The 14,244-nt window shown below is 43.0% G+C and overlaps 1 protein-coding gene across 1 annotated transcript in view; it reads right to left on the reverse strand.

Annotated features, from left to right (window-relative positions):
* The window catches only part of NALCN (sodium leak channel, non-selective), a 303,444-nt gene that overhangs the window by 62,358 nt on the left and 226,842 nt on the right, over positions 1–14,244 (reverse strand). Inside the window, exon 18 of the mRNA XM_069601972.1 lies at positions 10,354–10,427. Coding sequence (XP_069458073.1) covers positions 10,354–10,427 — 74 coding nt within the window. The remainder of the gene's footprint in view (positions 1–10,353; positions 10,428–14,244) is intronic.

Consider the following 14,244-nt stretch of genomic DNA (forward strand, 5'->3'; position numbering starts at 1 on the left):
CTCCGTGGTCCTGCCGATCCTCATATGTGCCGGGCTCCAAAGAGCTCCAAGACAACCCGGCTGGTCACTGATGACTCCACCTTGTACACAGTAGGTGCTCAACAAACATTTGTTAAATGAATGAACCTTGACATCTGCAAAGATCAAATATTTTCATTTCTTTTTTGATCCTTTTATGCTCACGAAGCATGGAAATAATCACAAACAAAAGAGCAAGTGTTTGAACTGTGCGTTTGAAAGGGGACGTTAAATAATCTTAATTTGATCTCAAGTTAGAATACTACTAATCTTTTATTTATTTTTTAATCATTTATTTTTACTTTTTTTTTTTTTTTTATTCATTGGGCTTTCTTGGTAGTTGAGATGGTAAAGTATCTGCCTGCAATGCAGGAGACCTGGGTTCAATCCCTGGGTTGGGAAGATCTCCTGGAGATAGAAATGGCAACCCACTCCAGTACTCTTGCCTGGAAAATCCCATGGACGGAGGAGTCTCAGGCTACAATCCATGGGGTCACAAAGAGTTGGACATGACTGAACGACTTCACTTTCACTTGAATACTACACCACGCAAGAAACATGCTGCATGTCTATGATAGAGGAGACCCTGAGACGGGAATAAAAAATCAGACGGTGTTCCTTGCAAGCAGAAAGCTTATAAAGCTTTATCTATATTCTATGAAAAAGTTATTAAGAGAAACTTACAAACCATCACTGGGAACAAGGTCACCGTATACCGTGTCTTACAGCAATCTACGGCCAAATCAAAATAGTAAATAAGGGAGGAATTTGAGACTGTTACTCTTTTACCAACAAGAAATTAGATGCATCCATTGTTGAAGTTACTCAGGAAAAAACCTAGTCCGAAGGAAAAGTACTCGAAGATTCATTTCAATTCTATTTTGCCGCTTTACATTTTTCATAAGGATTTAGATGCCTTCTGGTCGCATGGAAGGAAGACAATGCTCAGGTGTTGAAGACACACACTGTGATCCCCAGGGACAGTCTGGCTCATCCAGGTTGGGGGGAGACCCTAAGAGTTGTGACATGAAGGTCTTCAATATCTTTCCTTTATCCCTTCATAATGGCAAGTCCTTGAAGCCCGGGTTCTTAGAAACTCCATTTTGTGGGCTTAAAATTAAAAACAAAACAAAACGAAACACTTGGTCAGCTTGCCTGGCTTCTGGAACTGGAAGGCACAAGGCTTCAAGGGTCTGGTGAAAAATAATGAAGCCTTTTGTCTTGTCTGAGTGAGGAAATTCTCCATTATGCAGGCATCTGTAATCCCTTTATCCCTGCTCCCTGGAGGAGAAGGACAGGGGGGCATGCTCCTTCTCCCAGCTGGGGTTAGCGTTCCGCCCTCTCTACCTTTGAAAGTAAAACAAGACTAGGACCCCTGATGATGACTCAAACGTGGGAATATTCTTCAGCAAACACGAACTCCCAGTTGCAAAAATATTACCCCTGGTTTCTTGCCAAGCCTTTGAAAAAAAAATATGAAAGATTGACTCCCCCCCACTCCGCCCTTCTCCGCCTTGCCTTTGTGCTGTGGAATTTCAATTACCCCTTATATGACAGCCATATATTTATATAAAATCTTTTATGGAGGTCGAGGGGAGAGAATTGTGTCTTAAGAAATTATCTCTATTTTTCTTGACATGTCTCCATCTAAAATATTTTAAGACTGGCCCAAAGATGATGTTTCTAAGAGAGATCTTGGGGCTTTATTAGCCTTTAAACACCACGAGTTGTTTATAGAGACAGTAGCAGGGGGTCCTTGGTTTCTTTCTTAGCTGTCTCCACATCTTCTTTCTTAATGTTCCTGGACACGGGATGGGAAAAGTCTGTATGTTCTATAATGAAAGACAGAGGCCTATGAGTCTTCAAATTATTTTCATACATTATAGAGAAGTTAAATTACTTGGTATTAAGTGTCCGGTATTAAATGTCATTACCATCTAAAGGCATGGCAATGTGACTTTGCAGAACATTGAATTTGAGGGTCCCCTTGTAAAGTATTATCAGATGTGGTTAACGTAAGATAGTCACATCAAGAGACTTACTGGAAAAGTCCCTGATGGTGGGAAAGATTGAGGGCAGGAGGAGAAGGGGGTGGCAGAGGATGAGGTGGTTGGATGGCATCACCGACTCAATGGCGATGAGTTTGAACAAACTCTGGGAGACACTGGAGGACATCACAAGGAAGCCTGGCATGCTGCACTCCATGGGGTCGTAAACAGGCGGACACAACTGAGTGGCTGAACAACAGCAACAACATCCAGAGAGAACAGAGAGATAGTCCTTCAGGGGTGATGATGTAAAGCCACGGCTCCAGAATTTGGGAAGGGAACAGATGAGTGCTTCCTGGGAAGGACTCTCACCTGCCTCCACAGTGCTAAAGCTAACGGTGAGTGCCTCGCTCCTGGCCTCCGGCAATGAGAGAAGAGCTGCATTTATAGGTTTATAGTTTATATCGTACTGAAGATCCAGCTCCTTAGTGAGCCAGCCCAGTCCTCAGGACGGCTCTTCAATAGCTGCAGAGAATCAGTTCCTTCCAATCTTGTGTTTTTCAAGAAAATGTTTTCATACGTAGACATGTAACTACACCGACAAGCAGAACCTCACTGTTTTAGATTGAAAAACGAAAGAAGCCTTAAGTCTTATCGTACACAGATACCATACGTGAGAAGGAAAATGACCTCTTGAGAGATCCATGCCTTTAGTGCATCTATTGAAATTCAGCAAATAAAATATCTGAAACCCCGTACCATTCACTGTGAGGTGAACCTTGCTGAGGATTCAGAAAAATGTCAACTGCTATGCAAAGGCTGAGCTTTTTAATAACAAATGTTGCATAAACCATTCAAACTGATTTTTCTAGAGATACGCATCTTCCTCTATTACTTGCTGCTTTACCCATCAATGATAAAACAGTAAAAGAAAAACCTAGTCAAAATATCTTCCCACATCTGTTGGGTAAAATTTAATAGTAGCTCTCCTAATCCATAGTATTAATACAATCATTTTGGGGGCTTATCTGAAAGTAATCTACAAATCATATACTATGTCAATGAAATATATTTTGATTACTACAAATCAGGTACTATCTAGAAAAACAGAATATATTATTTTACTATGTAAGGTGATGGATGTTACCTAGACTTCTTTGTGGTGATCATTTCATAGTGTATACAAACCTCCTAGAATCACTATGCTGTACACCTGAAACTAATACATATGTTAATTATATCTGAAAACATTTTTCAAAGTTCAAGGAAAGGGGAGAGGCAATGGCACCCCACTTCAGTACTCTTGCCTGGAAAATTCCATGGATGGAGGAGCCTGATAGGCTGCAGTCTATGGGGTCGCAAAGAGTCGGACACGACTGAGCTACTTCATTTTCACTTTCCACTTTCATGCATTGGAGAAGGAAATGGCAACCCACTCCAGTGTTTTTGCCTGGAGAATCCCAGGGACGGAGGAGCCTGGTGGGCTGCCGTCTATGGGGTCACACAGAGTCGGACATGACTGAAGTGACTTAGCAGCAGCAGCAAGGAAAGAAAGTTTAGTTGGTAAAAGCAAACAAAACAAGAATATATTGTTTCAATTAAGTTATATTTTGCCTCCTTGAAATTTTCACTATTTTATGTTTTATTCAAATGCATGCACCCACGGATTCTTTTTTAAAAAATTAACTAATTACTTTTCCTGGCTGCACCATATGGTATACAGAAATTCCCCCATCAGGGATTGAACCCAAGCCCCTGAAGTGGAAGTGTGGAGTCTTAACTACTGGCCCACCAGGGAAGTCTCCCACATATCTTATTGCCTTAGTTTATTGTTCTCTGAACACAGCTAATTTCCACCCATTTACGTAGTCTCTATATCTCCAAATGGTCTTCCAACCAGTCTACAAGTTTTTTAAGTACCAGGAAAATCTTTGTAAGGAAAGCCAATGGTTAGGCAGACTTAACAAAATCACAGATAAATATCTACAATAGTATTTAATATTTACACGAAATATTTGATTACTGTGTAATGGCAATTCTAATAGAGTCACACTAAAAGTCTATGTATTTCTAAACATAGTCAATATATTAATACATCTATTTAAAAATCAGATAGTAATAATTTAATTTAATTTAATTAATAAGGGGTGCACTAATGCCCCATACTCTCTTTCCTTAAAACTTCAGGTTATTGTTGCTAACGATGGTTATAAGAATTTGCCACGGTGTCGGCAGGCTGACCAGTCTCAGCCTGCTTCCTGTCGTCTGCGGGGTCTTCCTGGTGCACCGCACCCCTCAGGGGCTGAAGCAGGTCTCACTGAGCTCTGGCAAGTCTGGCCCTGGGTTCTGGGACGTGCACGGTCCTCGCATCCTCTCGGGGATGCTGTGCATACCCTGTGAGCCGTGCCCAGGGCATGGAGCTGCACACAACTCCCGTGACCTTACCCAGAAATTGTGAACTCCTGGGCTAACAGATGAAACAATAATTTGAAAAGGGGAACGTGCTCCATGGGAAAGGGATAAGAAATCTTGCTCTGCATCGCGAAGCGCTCTTAGACTCCCCGAGAATCTGCTCAGAGAACTGGCGGCTCCAGTCTAGACAAGACAAGGCAGAGGAGGAGGAAGAGGCTCTTTGCCCTCTCCTCAACCCCATGCTTTCACAGCTAGCGAAGTGCACAGGGACAGGCGGACTTTGGAGGGAATCTTTGGGATTTAATTTGAATTTCTTCCTCTAGAAAATTCCGTGATCTCCTCCATCGGTTCAAAATCAGGTTTGCCACCCCTTCCAGGGGAATAAAACTTAGATGCTCACATCCTAGGGAAGAGTCCAGATGCCAGTTAATCTCCCTTGGGGAGAGAGAGCTGGGAGAATAAGACCCTCAGAGATGCCAGTGGATCAAGAGAATACCTCACCGAGCCCACGGCCCAGGAAGGACTTACCCCAGCTAAGCCCTCAACCATCCTGAAGTTATGGAGCACCAACGCTATGTGCACATGGAAGGTTCCAGGCAGAAATTACAACCCCTGCAGAAGACGATGCCATGGTGTCCCAGCCCCAGTGGTCCCTGGTCTGCCCATGGTGCCCATGTTGGCAGTCACACCTTCTGTTCAGCTGCTCCCTTGCCCAGGGCACCAGCCCCTCTGAACCAACGATCTCGATTAAATCCTGCTCACCGTCACTGTTCTGGCTGCCAAGCCCATCAGGCTCCACTTTACCAACACCTGAGGCCACCCCCAAACCTCTCTGTGAGATGCTGGTCTCCCTGTTTGACTAGGCTTCCTGCCAATGCCTCTGTAGGTGTCCCACTTCTGAGACAGGACTGTTTTATTTCCTGGCCCATCCAAGCAGAATGGAGACTTTCACAGCCTCCCTTTGGGCATTACAAAGATCACAGTTCCCCACGTCCAGGAGTTCCCGTTGGCTATTGGGGATGCTAACCTGGGCTGAGAAATCTGTTGTTAGTTTACAGCTATATCCAACAATAAGCATCCAGCAAATGAATTAAACAAATGATCTGATGATACCCTAAAGATGTTAGCCAGTCTAGCAAAGCTTGCTGGTGGCAGTGGTTTGGTCACTAAATCATGTACAACTCTTGCGACCCCATGGACTGTGGCCTGCCAGGCTCTTCTGTCCATAGGATTTCCCAGGCAAGAATACAGGAGTAGGTTGCCATTCCCTTCTCCAGGGGATCTTCCTGACCCAGGGATTGAACCTAGATCTCCTGCATTGCAGGTGGATTCTCTACCAACTGAGCCACCAGGGAAGCTTCTCAACTGAGCTGCAGCAGTACACTGCTTCTAGCTGGGTAAGCAAGAACTTTGGGATCAACCTGGAAAAAGAGTACACTGATGTGTGAAGCTCCAGTACTTTGGCCACCTCATGCGAAGAGTTGACTCATTGGAAAAGACTCTGGTGCTGGGAGGGATTGGGGGCAGGAGGAGAAGGGGACGACAGAGGATGAGATGGCTGGATGGCATCACTGACTCAATGGACGTGAGTCTGAGTGAACTCCGGGAGTTGGTGATGGACAGGGAGGCCTGGCGTGCTGCGATTCATGGGGTCGCAAAGAGTCGGACACGACTGAGCGACTGAACTGATGTGTCAAAAGCGTTTTATGTTCCAGATCTGGCCTCTGCTGGACAACAGCGGACATTCTGCAGCAGGCCCTGGAGGATCAGCTTTGAAAGGTAGCTGTCAGTTGCTTGTCCCTCAGGGGCAACTGTGGGTTTCCCCTAACTTGTTGCCAATAATGGAAAATCACCTACAGATACCAGCTTGTTTAACCCTCTCCTATAAGTCAGCGGCTATAAATTTACAGACCTCATTTAAGAGATGAGAAAACAGAGGTGCAGAGACATAAGCAACTTGCCCAATATCAGACATCCAGAAGGCATGGAGCCAGGATTCTTACTTATTTTGGCTACAGGGCTGCTGAGTAAGAACTTGATACACATGCTCAGGTAATCCTATGAGGTCAAAATGCAGAGGGTGCAGGTTCGATCCCTGTCAGGGAACTTAGACCCCATATGCTGTGTGGTGTGGCCAAAAGATTGAAAAAAAATGTGTACATATATATATATATATATATATATATATATATATATATATATATAGAGAGAGAGAGAGAGAGAGAGAGAGAGAGAGAGGAGAGAGAGAGAGGGAGAGAAACTACTCAGTTTTGGTATATTGTTTTATTATATTAAAATATCCATTACTTCAGTGTAGGAACAATTTAGAGAATAAACTTTGAAAAAAGTGATGAGAAAAACTGACCCAATAAGTCATTAAATATATTTAGTTTTTCAACAGTAAGTAGCATTCAACTATATTTTAATTATATGTTAATATAATAATTATATAATATAATTATAATATAATATAATAATTATATGTTAATATCATTTTAACATATTAATTCAGTGTATGGAAAAGAAAATTATGTCATAGATCCAAACATCACATTACAAAAATCACACCATACTGAGCACTCAGAGAGGTTATAAAGATTCCATCCCTAGCTAAAGAGATACTGACAGTGAACTGCAAAAGGATGGAACTTTCTAAAATAATGAAACATGTTTAATTATTTTATTCTGACATTTCTCGATGCATTCAGCCTCACAGGAATGATAATGCATTTTTGCTCAATTTCAGGGCTCGAATTAGAGAAATCTCAGGAGAGGGGGCGATGCTTTTGAAAGCACACTGCCTGGTGTTTTGATTTCATCTGATGTGGTATAAAGGTCACTGCCTTTTGAAGAAAGCTTTCTCTAGTGGAGCTGAACAGTGTAGACAAAGTCAAAACAAGAGTGAATTTAATAGCAACCTTGGATTTTATAATTTAGGGCCATCGTCTTTCTCACAAGACTGTCCAGGTAAGTCTGGCCCATTAGTGCCAAGTGAATCACCTGCATTTAAGCTTTTGACAGTGTTCTCAAGTTCTGTTAAAATGCCCTATTTTTGGTTTCTCATCAAAGTGTTCCTATACATACCCAGAAGTTCATTTCAATTTTCAAAGCACACATTAATGTCAAAAAATAATAATAAATAGAAAAATACAACTGAAAGATGATTATGTAGAATTTTATACAGATTATAATATGTAGAAATCACTGGTGACCCCACCACTGATTCAACACTCTAGCCTCTCTCTGAAATTCTTTTTTCTTTGTGGACTTGAATTTCCTGTTCATAGGGAGGTATACAGCATGCTCTTTGCCAGAATAACTCAGATCCTGTTTCAAACAGAAGATGCATATTTGAAAATGTGGGTTCCCTGCTAAGTGAGAACCCTGGTAATTCTACAGCTTCAATATCAGTACTAAGAACCAAGACCCCTCCATTAATAGGACTTGAATATTCATTCCAGGAAAATGAATGTCCAGGAATTTAAGGCCATCACCAAGAAGTAATTTCACTGTTAGCTTCAAGAACTTTTCGAAAATCCACTCATCCGAACTACAAACTAAAGGACCATTTTCTTTCTCTAGAAAACGGGTCATCAACTGGACACACTGTTCCAGTGTGAACTGGTTCTCACTGGTTCTCATTAAGACTCTAATTGGTTCAGATTGGTTCTAATTGGTTCTCATTAAGACTCTGGCCAAGACCCTGCCCAGCTGGGTCCACCAATCCTAAACATTTTAAGAATGCTGTTACTAAAAATCAGTTATATTTATTTTTGGAAGGTAATACGCAAAAGTGAAAGCTGCTCAGTTGTGTCCAACTCTTTGTGACTCCTCTGTCCATGGAAATCCCCAGGCAAGAATACTAGATTGGGTAGCCATTCCCTTCTCCAAGGGGATCTTCTTGACCTAGGGGATCTGAGCTCAGGTCTCCTGCATCCCAGGCAGACTGTTTACCATCTGAGCCACCAGGGAGGTAAAAATTCAAAAGACATAGAATAGAATAGATTTCTGCAGTAAAGATGGCAGCTCAGAGTCACCATTTATTTTCCCTCTTCTCAAAATCACTCCCAAATCAAGAAGATAAATGAAATAACAGAAATGCAAACTCCATCTCAATAGCTGATGACTGAACTGTTGAGCGACAGATGGTAGAAAGGGCATTAAAGGCAGTGGACACATAAAGGTGTGTTCAGTTCAGTTACTCAGTCGTGTCCGACTCTTTGCCACCCCATAGACAGCAGCACGCCAGGCCTCTCTGTTCATCACCAACTCCTGGAGTCCACCCAAACCCATGTCCATTGAGTTGGTGATGCCATCCAGCCATCTCATCCTCTGTCATCCCCTTCTCCTCCTGCCCTCAATCTTTCCCAGCATCAGGGTCTTTTCAAATGAGTCAGCTCTTCACATCAGGTGGCCAAAGTACTGGAGTTTCAGCTTCAACATCAGTCCTTCCTATGAACACCCAGGACTGATCTCCTTTAGGATGGACTGGTTGGATCTCCTTGCAGTCCAAGGGACTCTCAAGAGTCTTCTCTAATACCACAGTTCAGAAGCATCAATTCTTCGGCACTCAGCTTTCTTCACAGTCCAACTCTCACATCCATACATGACTACTGGAAAAACCATAGCCTTGATGAGGGGGGTTTCCCTCATAGTAAATATAAATCAATGAATTACAATCACTTTATTGTGGTATTAATTCTTTTAAATTTATTAACATTGATACATAATTATAAAAATTTAAAAAATTCATATTCTTCTTAATCATCTCTTTACCCCAACTTTACTACACTTCAGAAATAACTGACCTGTTATATGTCATATTTATCTCTTTAATATTTTAGATTCAAGCTTCTATAATATTTAGGTTCAAGCTTCTATGAACCCACCTGACAATATCCAGTTTTATGAATTATGACCTAATTTTATGATTTGTGTTCATATATAGGTGAGCATAAAAAGTGAATGTTTAACAGGTACTATAAATAAGTCAGGGCTTCCCTGATGGCTCAGGGACTAAAGAACCTGCTATAATTCAGGAGACACGGGAGATGCAGGTTCGATCCCCTGGTTGGGAGGATCCCCTGGAGAAGGGAATGGCAACCCACTCCAGTACTCTTGCCTGGAAAGTCCCATGGACAGAGGAGCCTGGGGGGGCTCCTGACCAGGCTGCAGTCCATGGAGTCACGAAGCGTCGGACACAACTGGGGAATGAAGCATGCAGCAGGCATATAAAAGTTAACTTATTTTTTTAAGGACTTTTTTAAACAATGATACGCCATCTTCCCACTCCCATCCTATTAATGGGACACAGAGGGATCCTAAGCCAAAACAAAATCAATTCGTTAACATACGGAACGTGTTTTTAAAGACCAGAATTCTTCGGTTTGCGCATAGGTCACATGAATAAAATTGAGAGGAAGCTACAGTTTCTTTAGCTCATCGCCTTGTTCCCAGAGCTGATGAGTAACAACAGCAGCAGAAGTCCGCCACCCTTTTCACAGGTTGGGCAGAGTTCTTCTCGAAGGACAACGAATACAAATTTTGGGTTTTGTGACTCAAACGAAAAACACAGAAAGCTTTCCCTTTTACCATTTTCCCCTTAGATTGTGACTTGTCCTTTAGATATCACAAAAGACATAATACTTGTAAGGAGAAATTATTTCCATCTTTCTGCCATTCTCCCTACTTAAAATTTATGTTTAAGTGCATGAAAGAGAAAATGACCAATTGAGTTAGTAGAATATTACTTTTTCAAGACATCAATGATGTGTTTAATATTATTTCTAAGCATACAGTTACTCAAACATACTTTCTAGCAGGAAGTATATGTGAATACTCAGAAAATTGTTCATTATTTTACAAAAACAGCCTTTTTTTGGTTTCATATAACCCTACTTGTGTTTAATTGTGTATCAATGTTTAATGGTGTTACCGTAAGATTTTCGTGACTGCAGTCTCCTTTTCTAGAAGGTTCCTTGCCCTGATGCTGAAGACAGACTTGCGAAGCTGTAAATTAAGAGTATGACTTTAGTTTTCAGAAAGTAAAGGGGAAACATATCAACAGATCATTACATACATGAAACAGCTACACAATTAAAACACTAGGCATGAATATTTTCACTGAAGCATCATCATATGATTGATTCTATCATTTAACTTTAATTTCTACCCCTACTTTATTTGAACATAATTGCAAACAAGCTTTTCCAGCCACATGTCACAGCTATGGGGGCAACACACTGGCTGTGCTCACTGGTAATAAAATGTCCTTACATCTGGCTTCCCTGATAGTTCAGTGATAAAGAAACCCTCTGAAATGCAGGAGATGCGGGTTCGATCCCGGTGTCAGGAAGATCCCCTCGAGGAGGAAGGGGCAACTCACTTCAGTATGCTTGCCTGGAAAATTCCGTGGACAGAGGAGCCCAGTGGGCTACAGTCATAGGATCTCAAGGAGTCAGACATGACTGAGCACTCCTTCCAACCACACAGGCTTTTCAGTCTTCAAAGAGTTCAAGATTGCAGTGACCGCTGGACCCCTATTGCCATCTTTCAGTAAAATGTTCCCTAACCCACATCACATCTGATTCAGGTTCTGGGCCTGTGACCCAGTCCTAATCTGAATGATGAGTTTAGGAGCTTTTTGTTTTTTTGCCTACAGACATGAAGACAAAAATGAGATGAACTTTAAAGGTTTCTTCCCTGTTGCAATGATGAAATTATTGCAGGGGGAAGGACGAGAAAAGCAATCCTGGAAGTTGGCTACAAACTGGAAGCCACACTCCCCAAACTCAGCTTCCTAGTTGCAGAAGGTGCTTGGTGACACGTACAGAGGAGCCAGGGCGGGTGGGAAATGGGTAGAAGCAGAGGACAGAGGCGCAGCAGCCTGGGGAAATTCGGGAACACGGAGGGGAAGCGCAGACCATGGACAGTACTCGGACAAAGCCCTATTCATTTTGGTCAATAGGGTAGATTTACTGAGTCCTTAGTACGATTTTAGTGACTACTGGAGATACAGAGCTCCTCAGAACCTGAGGTCTTGCTTACCAGACTCCAAAAGCCTAGTTATACAGTAAGTCTTCTATATACAAATGAGTTCTGTTCTGAGAGTGCGTTTATAAGTCCAATTTGTTCGTTAAGTCCAACACATTTGGACTATGTCCAAAGTCAAAGCTGTGGTTTTTCCAGTAGTCATGTACGCATGTGAGAGTTGGACCATAAAGAAGGCTGAGCTCCAAAGAATTGATGCTTTTGAACTGTGGTGTTGGAGAAGACTCTTGAGGGTCCCTTGGATTGCAAGGAGAGCAAACCAGTCAATCCTAAAGGAAATCAGTCCTGAATATTCATTGGAAGGACTGATGCTGAGGCTGAAGCTCCAATCCTTTGGCCACCCGATGCAAAGGTGCACTCATTGGAAAAGACCCTGATGCTGGGAAAGATTGAGGGCAGGAGGAGAAGGGGACGACAGAGAATGAGATGGTTGGATGGCATCACTGACTCAATGGACATGAGTTTGAGCAAGCTCTGGGAGACGGTGAAGGACAGGGAGGCCTGGTGTGCTGCAGTCTGTGGGGTCACCAAGAGTCAGACACGACTGAGCAGCTGAACAACAATCAACAAAGTTAGCTGAGGCCCCCATCTAACACAATCGGCTGTACTGTACTGTACTGTAATAGTTTTATAATACATTTCACACAAATATTACATAAGAAACAAGCACAAAAAATAGAGAACACTTTTAATCGTTACAGTATAGTACCATGAAATGTGGGGCTTCCCCAGTAGCTCAGTGCTTAAGAATCCACCTGCAATGCAGGAGACCCAGGTTCGATCCCTGAGTTGGGAAGATCCCCTGGAGGCAGGCATGGGAAGATCCTCCAGTATTCTCGCTTGCAGAATCCCATGGACAGAGGAACCTGGCGGGCTACAGTTCGTGGGGTCGCCAAGAGTCAGACACGAGTGAAGCGACTGAGCAGGCATGCACGCACCTTGAAAAGTACAGTAGCACAGGACAATAGCTGGCATACAGGGGCTGGCATCAGTGATCAGGCAAGAAATAAGCTACTGCCCCACTGTACTCTATCTAGTCCTGTACAGCAAGGCGCAGAAAAGCACTCACTTGTAGAGGGTGCACATGCCTGACAATGCCCACCAGACACCTGAGCGGATGTACATGACTGGATATGGGAACACAGGTTCACATCTTTGAAAGTCTGAAACTTGAAGGTTTGTATGTAGGGGAGTAACTGTGAAGCAAAGGCTGTGAGCTTATCAGAAAAAAGCAGGATACGGTAGTTACTAAAGCATTAGGTGATATGCACCGTAGGAAAGATGAGAAGGGGTGGTAAGGTTCTGGGTAGGGGAGAGCTAGGCGTGTCTGGAATAGTTAGCAGAGACTCGACTGAAGAAGTAGAAGTCGTACTAGGCCTGGACGCTGGTTATATTTCTGCAGGCAAAGGAGGCAGTGGGTCAAGGATTCAAATTGGAAATGTGTGCACAGGGCAGATTAATTTGGCGCAAACTATCCCTCTAAGTGCTGAGTGAGGTGGTCCTTTCAGCAAGGCGAGTGGAGGAAATACTAAAAGGCATGATGTGTTTCAAAGTTGAGGTAAGACGATCAAGCAGGAGACTGAACAACTCTATATTCAGAGAAAGATAGACCATCCAGGGTCTGCTGAACAAAAGACGCGTAACTTGAGGTACAAAGTCACAGGGCCCCAGTCTGCAGACACACCTGGAAACAGATGCGGTCATGTCAACCCACCCAGCCATATGGCCAGAGCTGGGGAAGAACTGGTCATCTCAGCACAACTGAGAACCTGACGACATCTCCATAAGCGACAGAACTTTCCTACATCACGGCAGACCCGTCATGAAGGGAAGGACCACTGAACACACCGGCAGTTTCTCTCATGTGAGGAGAGCCAGTATGCTCATCTGTTCTCAGTAATGAAAAATGGAGCTGGTTTCATTATTCACTAGAATTCTTGGGAGAATAAATTAACGTATAGACAAGGAAACAAGAGTGGAAGTCATTTTGTTGAAAAATTACATTTTCAGGGTAACACACAAAAGCCTGCTTGGCATGATCAAATCATAAAGCTTTCTTACATTTTATCCCCTCGACTGACATGTGACTTTGGGCATTGATTTAACCACACATCTCCTTAGGAACATTGAGTGGAGTCCCTTTGGAGACAGCAGACTCAGTGGAAGGTGTTTACACAGTCACGAAAGGGCCCAGGCCATGGAGGTCCTGAGGAGGTGAGTTTCAGGAGAGGACGGTGGACCCCCAACTCCCGTTTCATCTTCAAACGACAAAGACAGGCCGTGGCTGTGTCTTTCCCTTAGTGTGAGATGATGGTCTGAACGCAATCACCCAGCTACAGGCCCTGTAACGGGACAGCTGACACTTAAAACAGTGCTCTTCATGTTGGGAGACACCTTTGCAGAAACTGGGGACAGTATCTGTTCTATTGTTTGTAAAATTATTTCCTCACTGCCTGTAATTTCTAAAGAAAAGTGAAAGTACTAGTCGCTCAGTCGTGTCCGACTCTTTGTGACCCCACGGACTGTAGCCCGCCAGGCTCCTCAGTCCATGGGATTCTCCAGGCAAGCATACTGGAGTGGGTAGCCATTTCCTTCTCCAGGGGATCTTCCCAACCCACGGGTAGAAACCGGGTCTCTGCATTGCAGGCAGATTCTTTGCTCAGATTCTGAGTCACCACGGAAGCCCAAAGATTTCTAAAAGATTTCTAAATAGCCTCCAAATCTCCTTTGTCTTAAACTTGAACTGAACAAAACAGAATAAATATATCTATTTTTA

The sequence above is a fragment of the Ovis canadensis genome, chromosome 10 (genome assembly GCF_042477335.2).
Source record: "Ovis canadensis isolate MfBH-ARS-UI-01 breed Bighorn chromosome 10, ARS-UI_OviCan_v2, whole genome shotgun sequence".
NCBI lineage: Eukaryota > Metazoa > Chordata > Mammalia > Artiodactyla > Bovidae > Ovis > Ovis canadensis.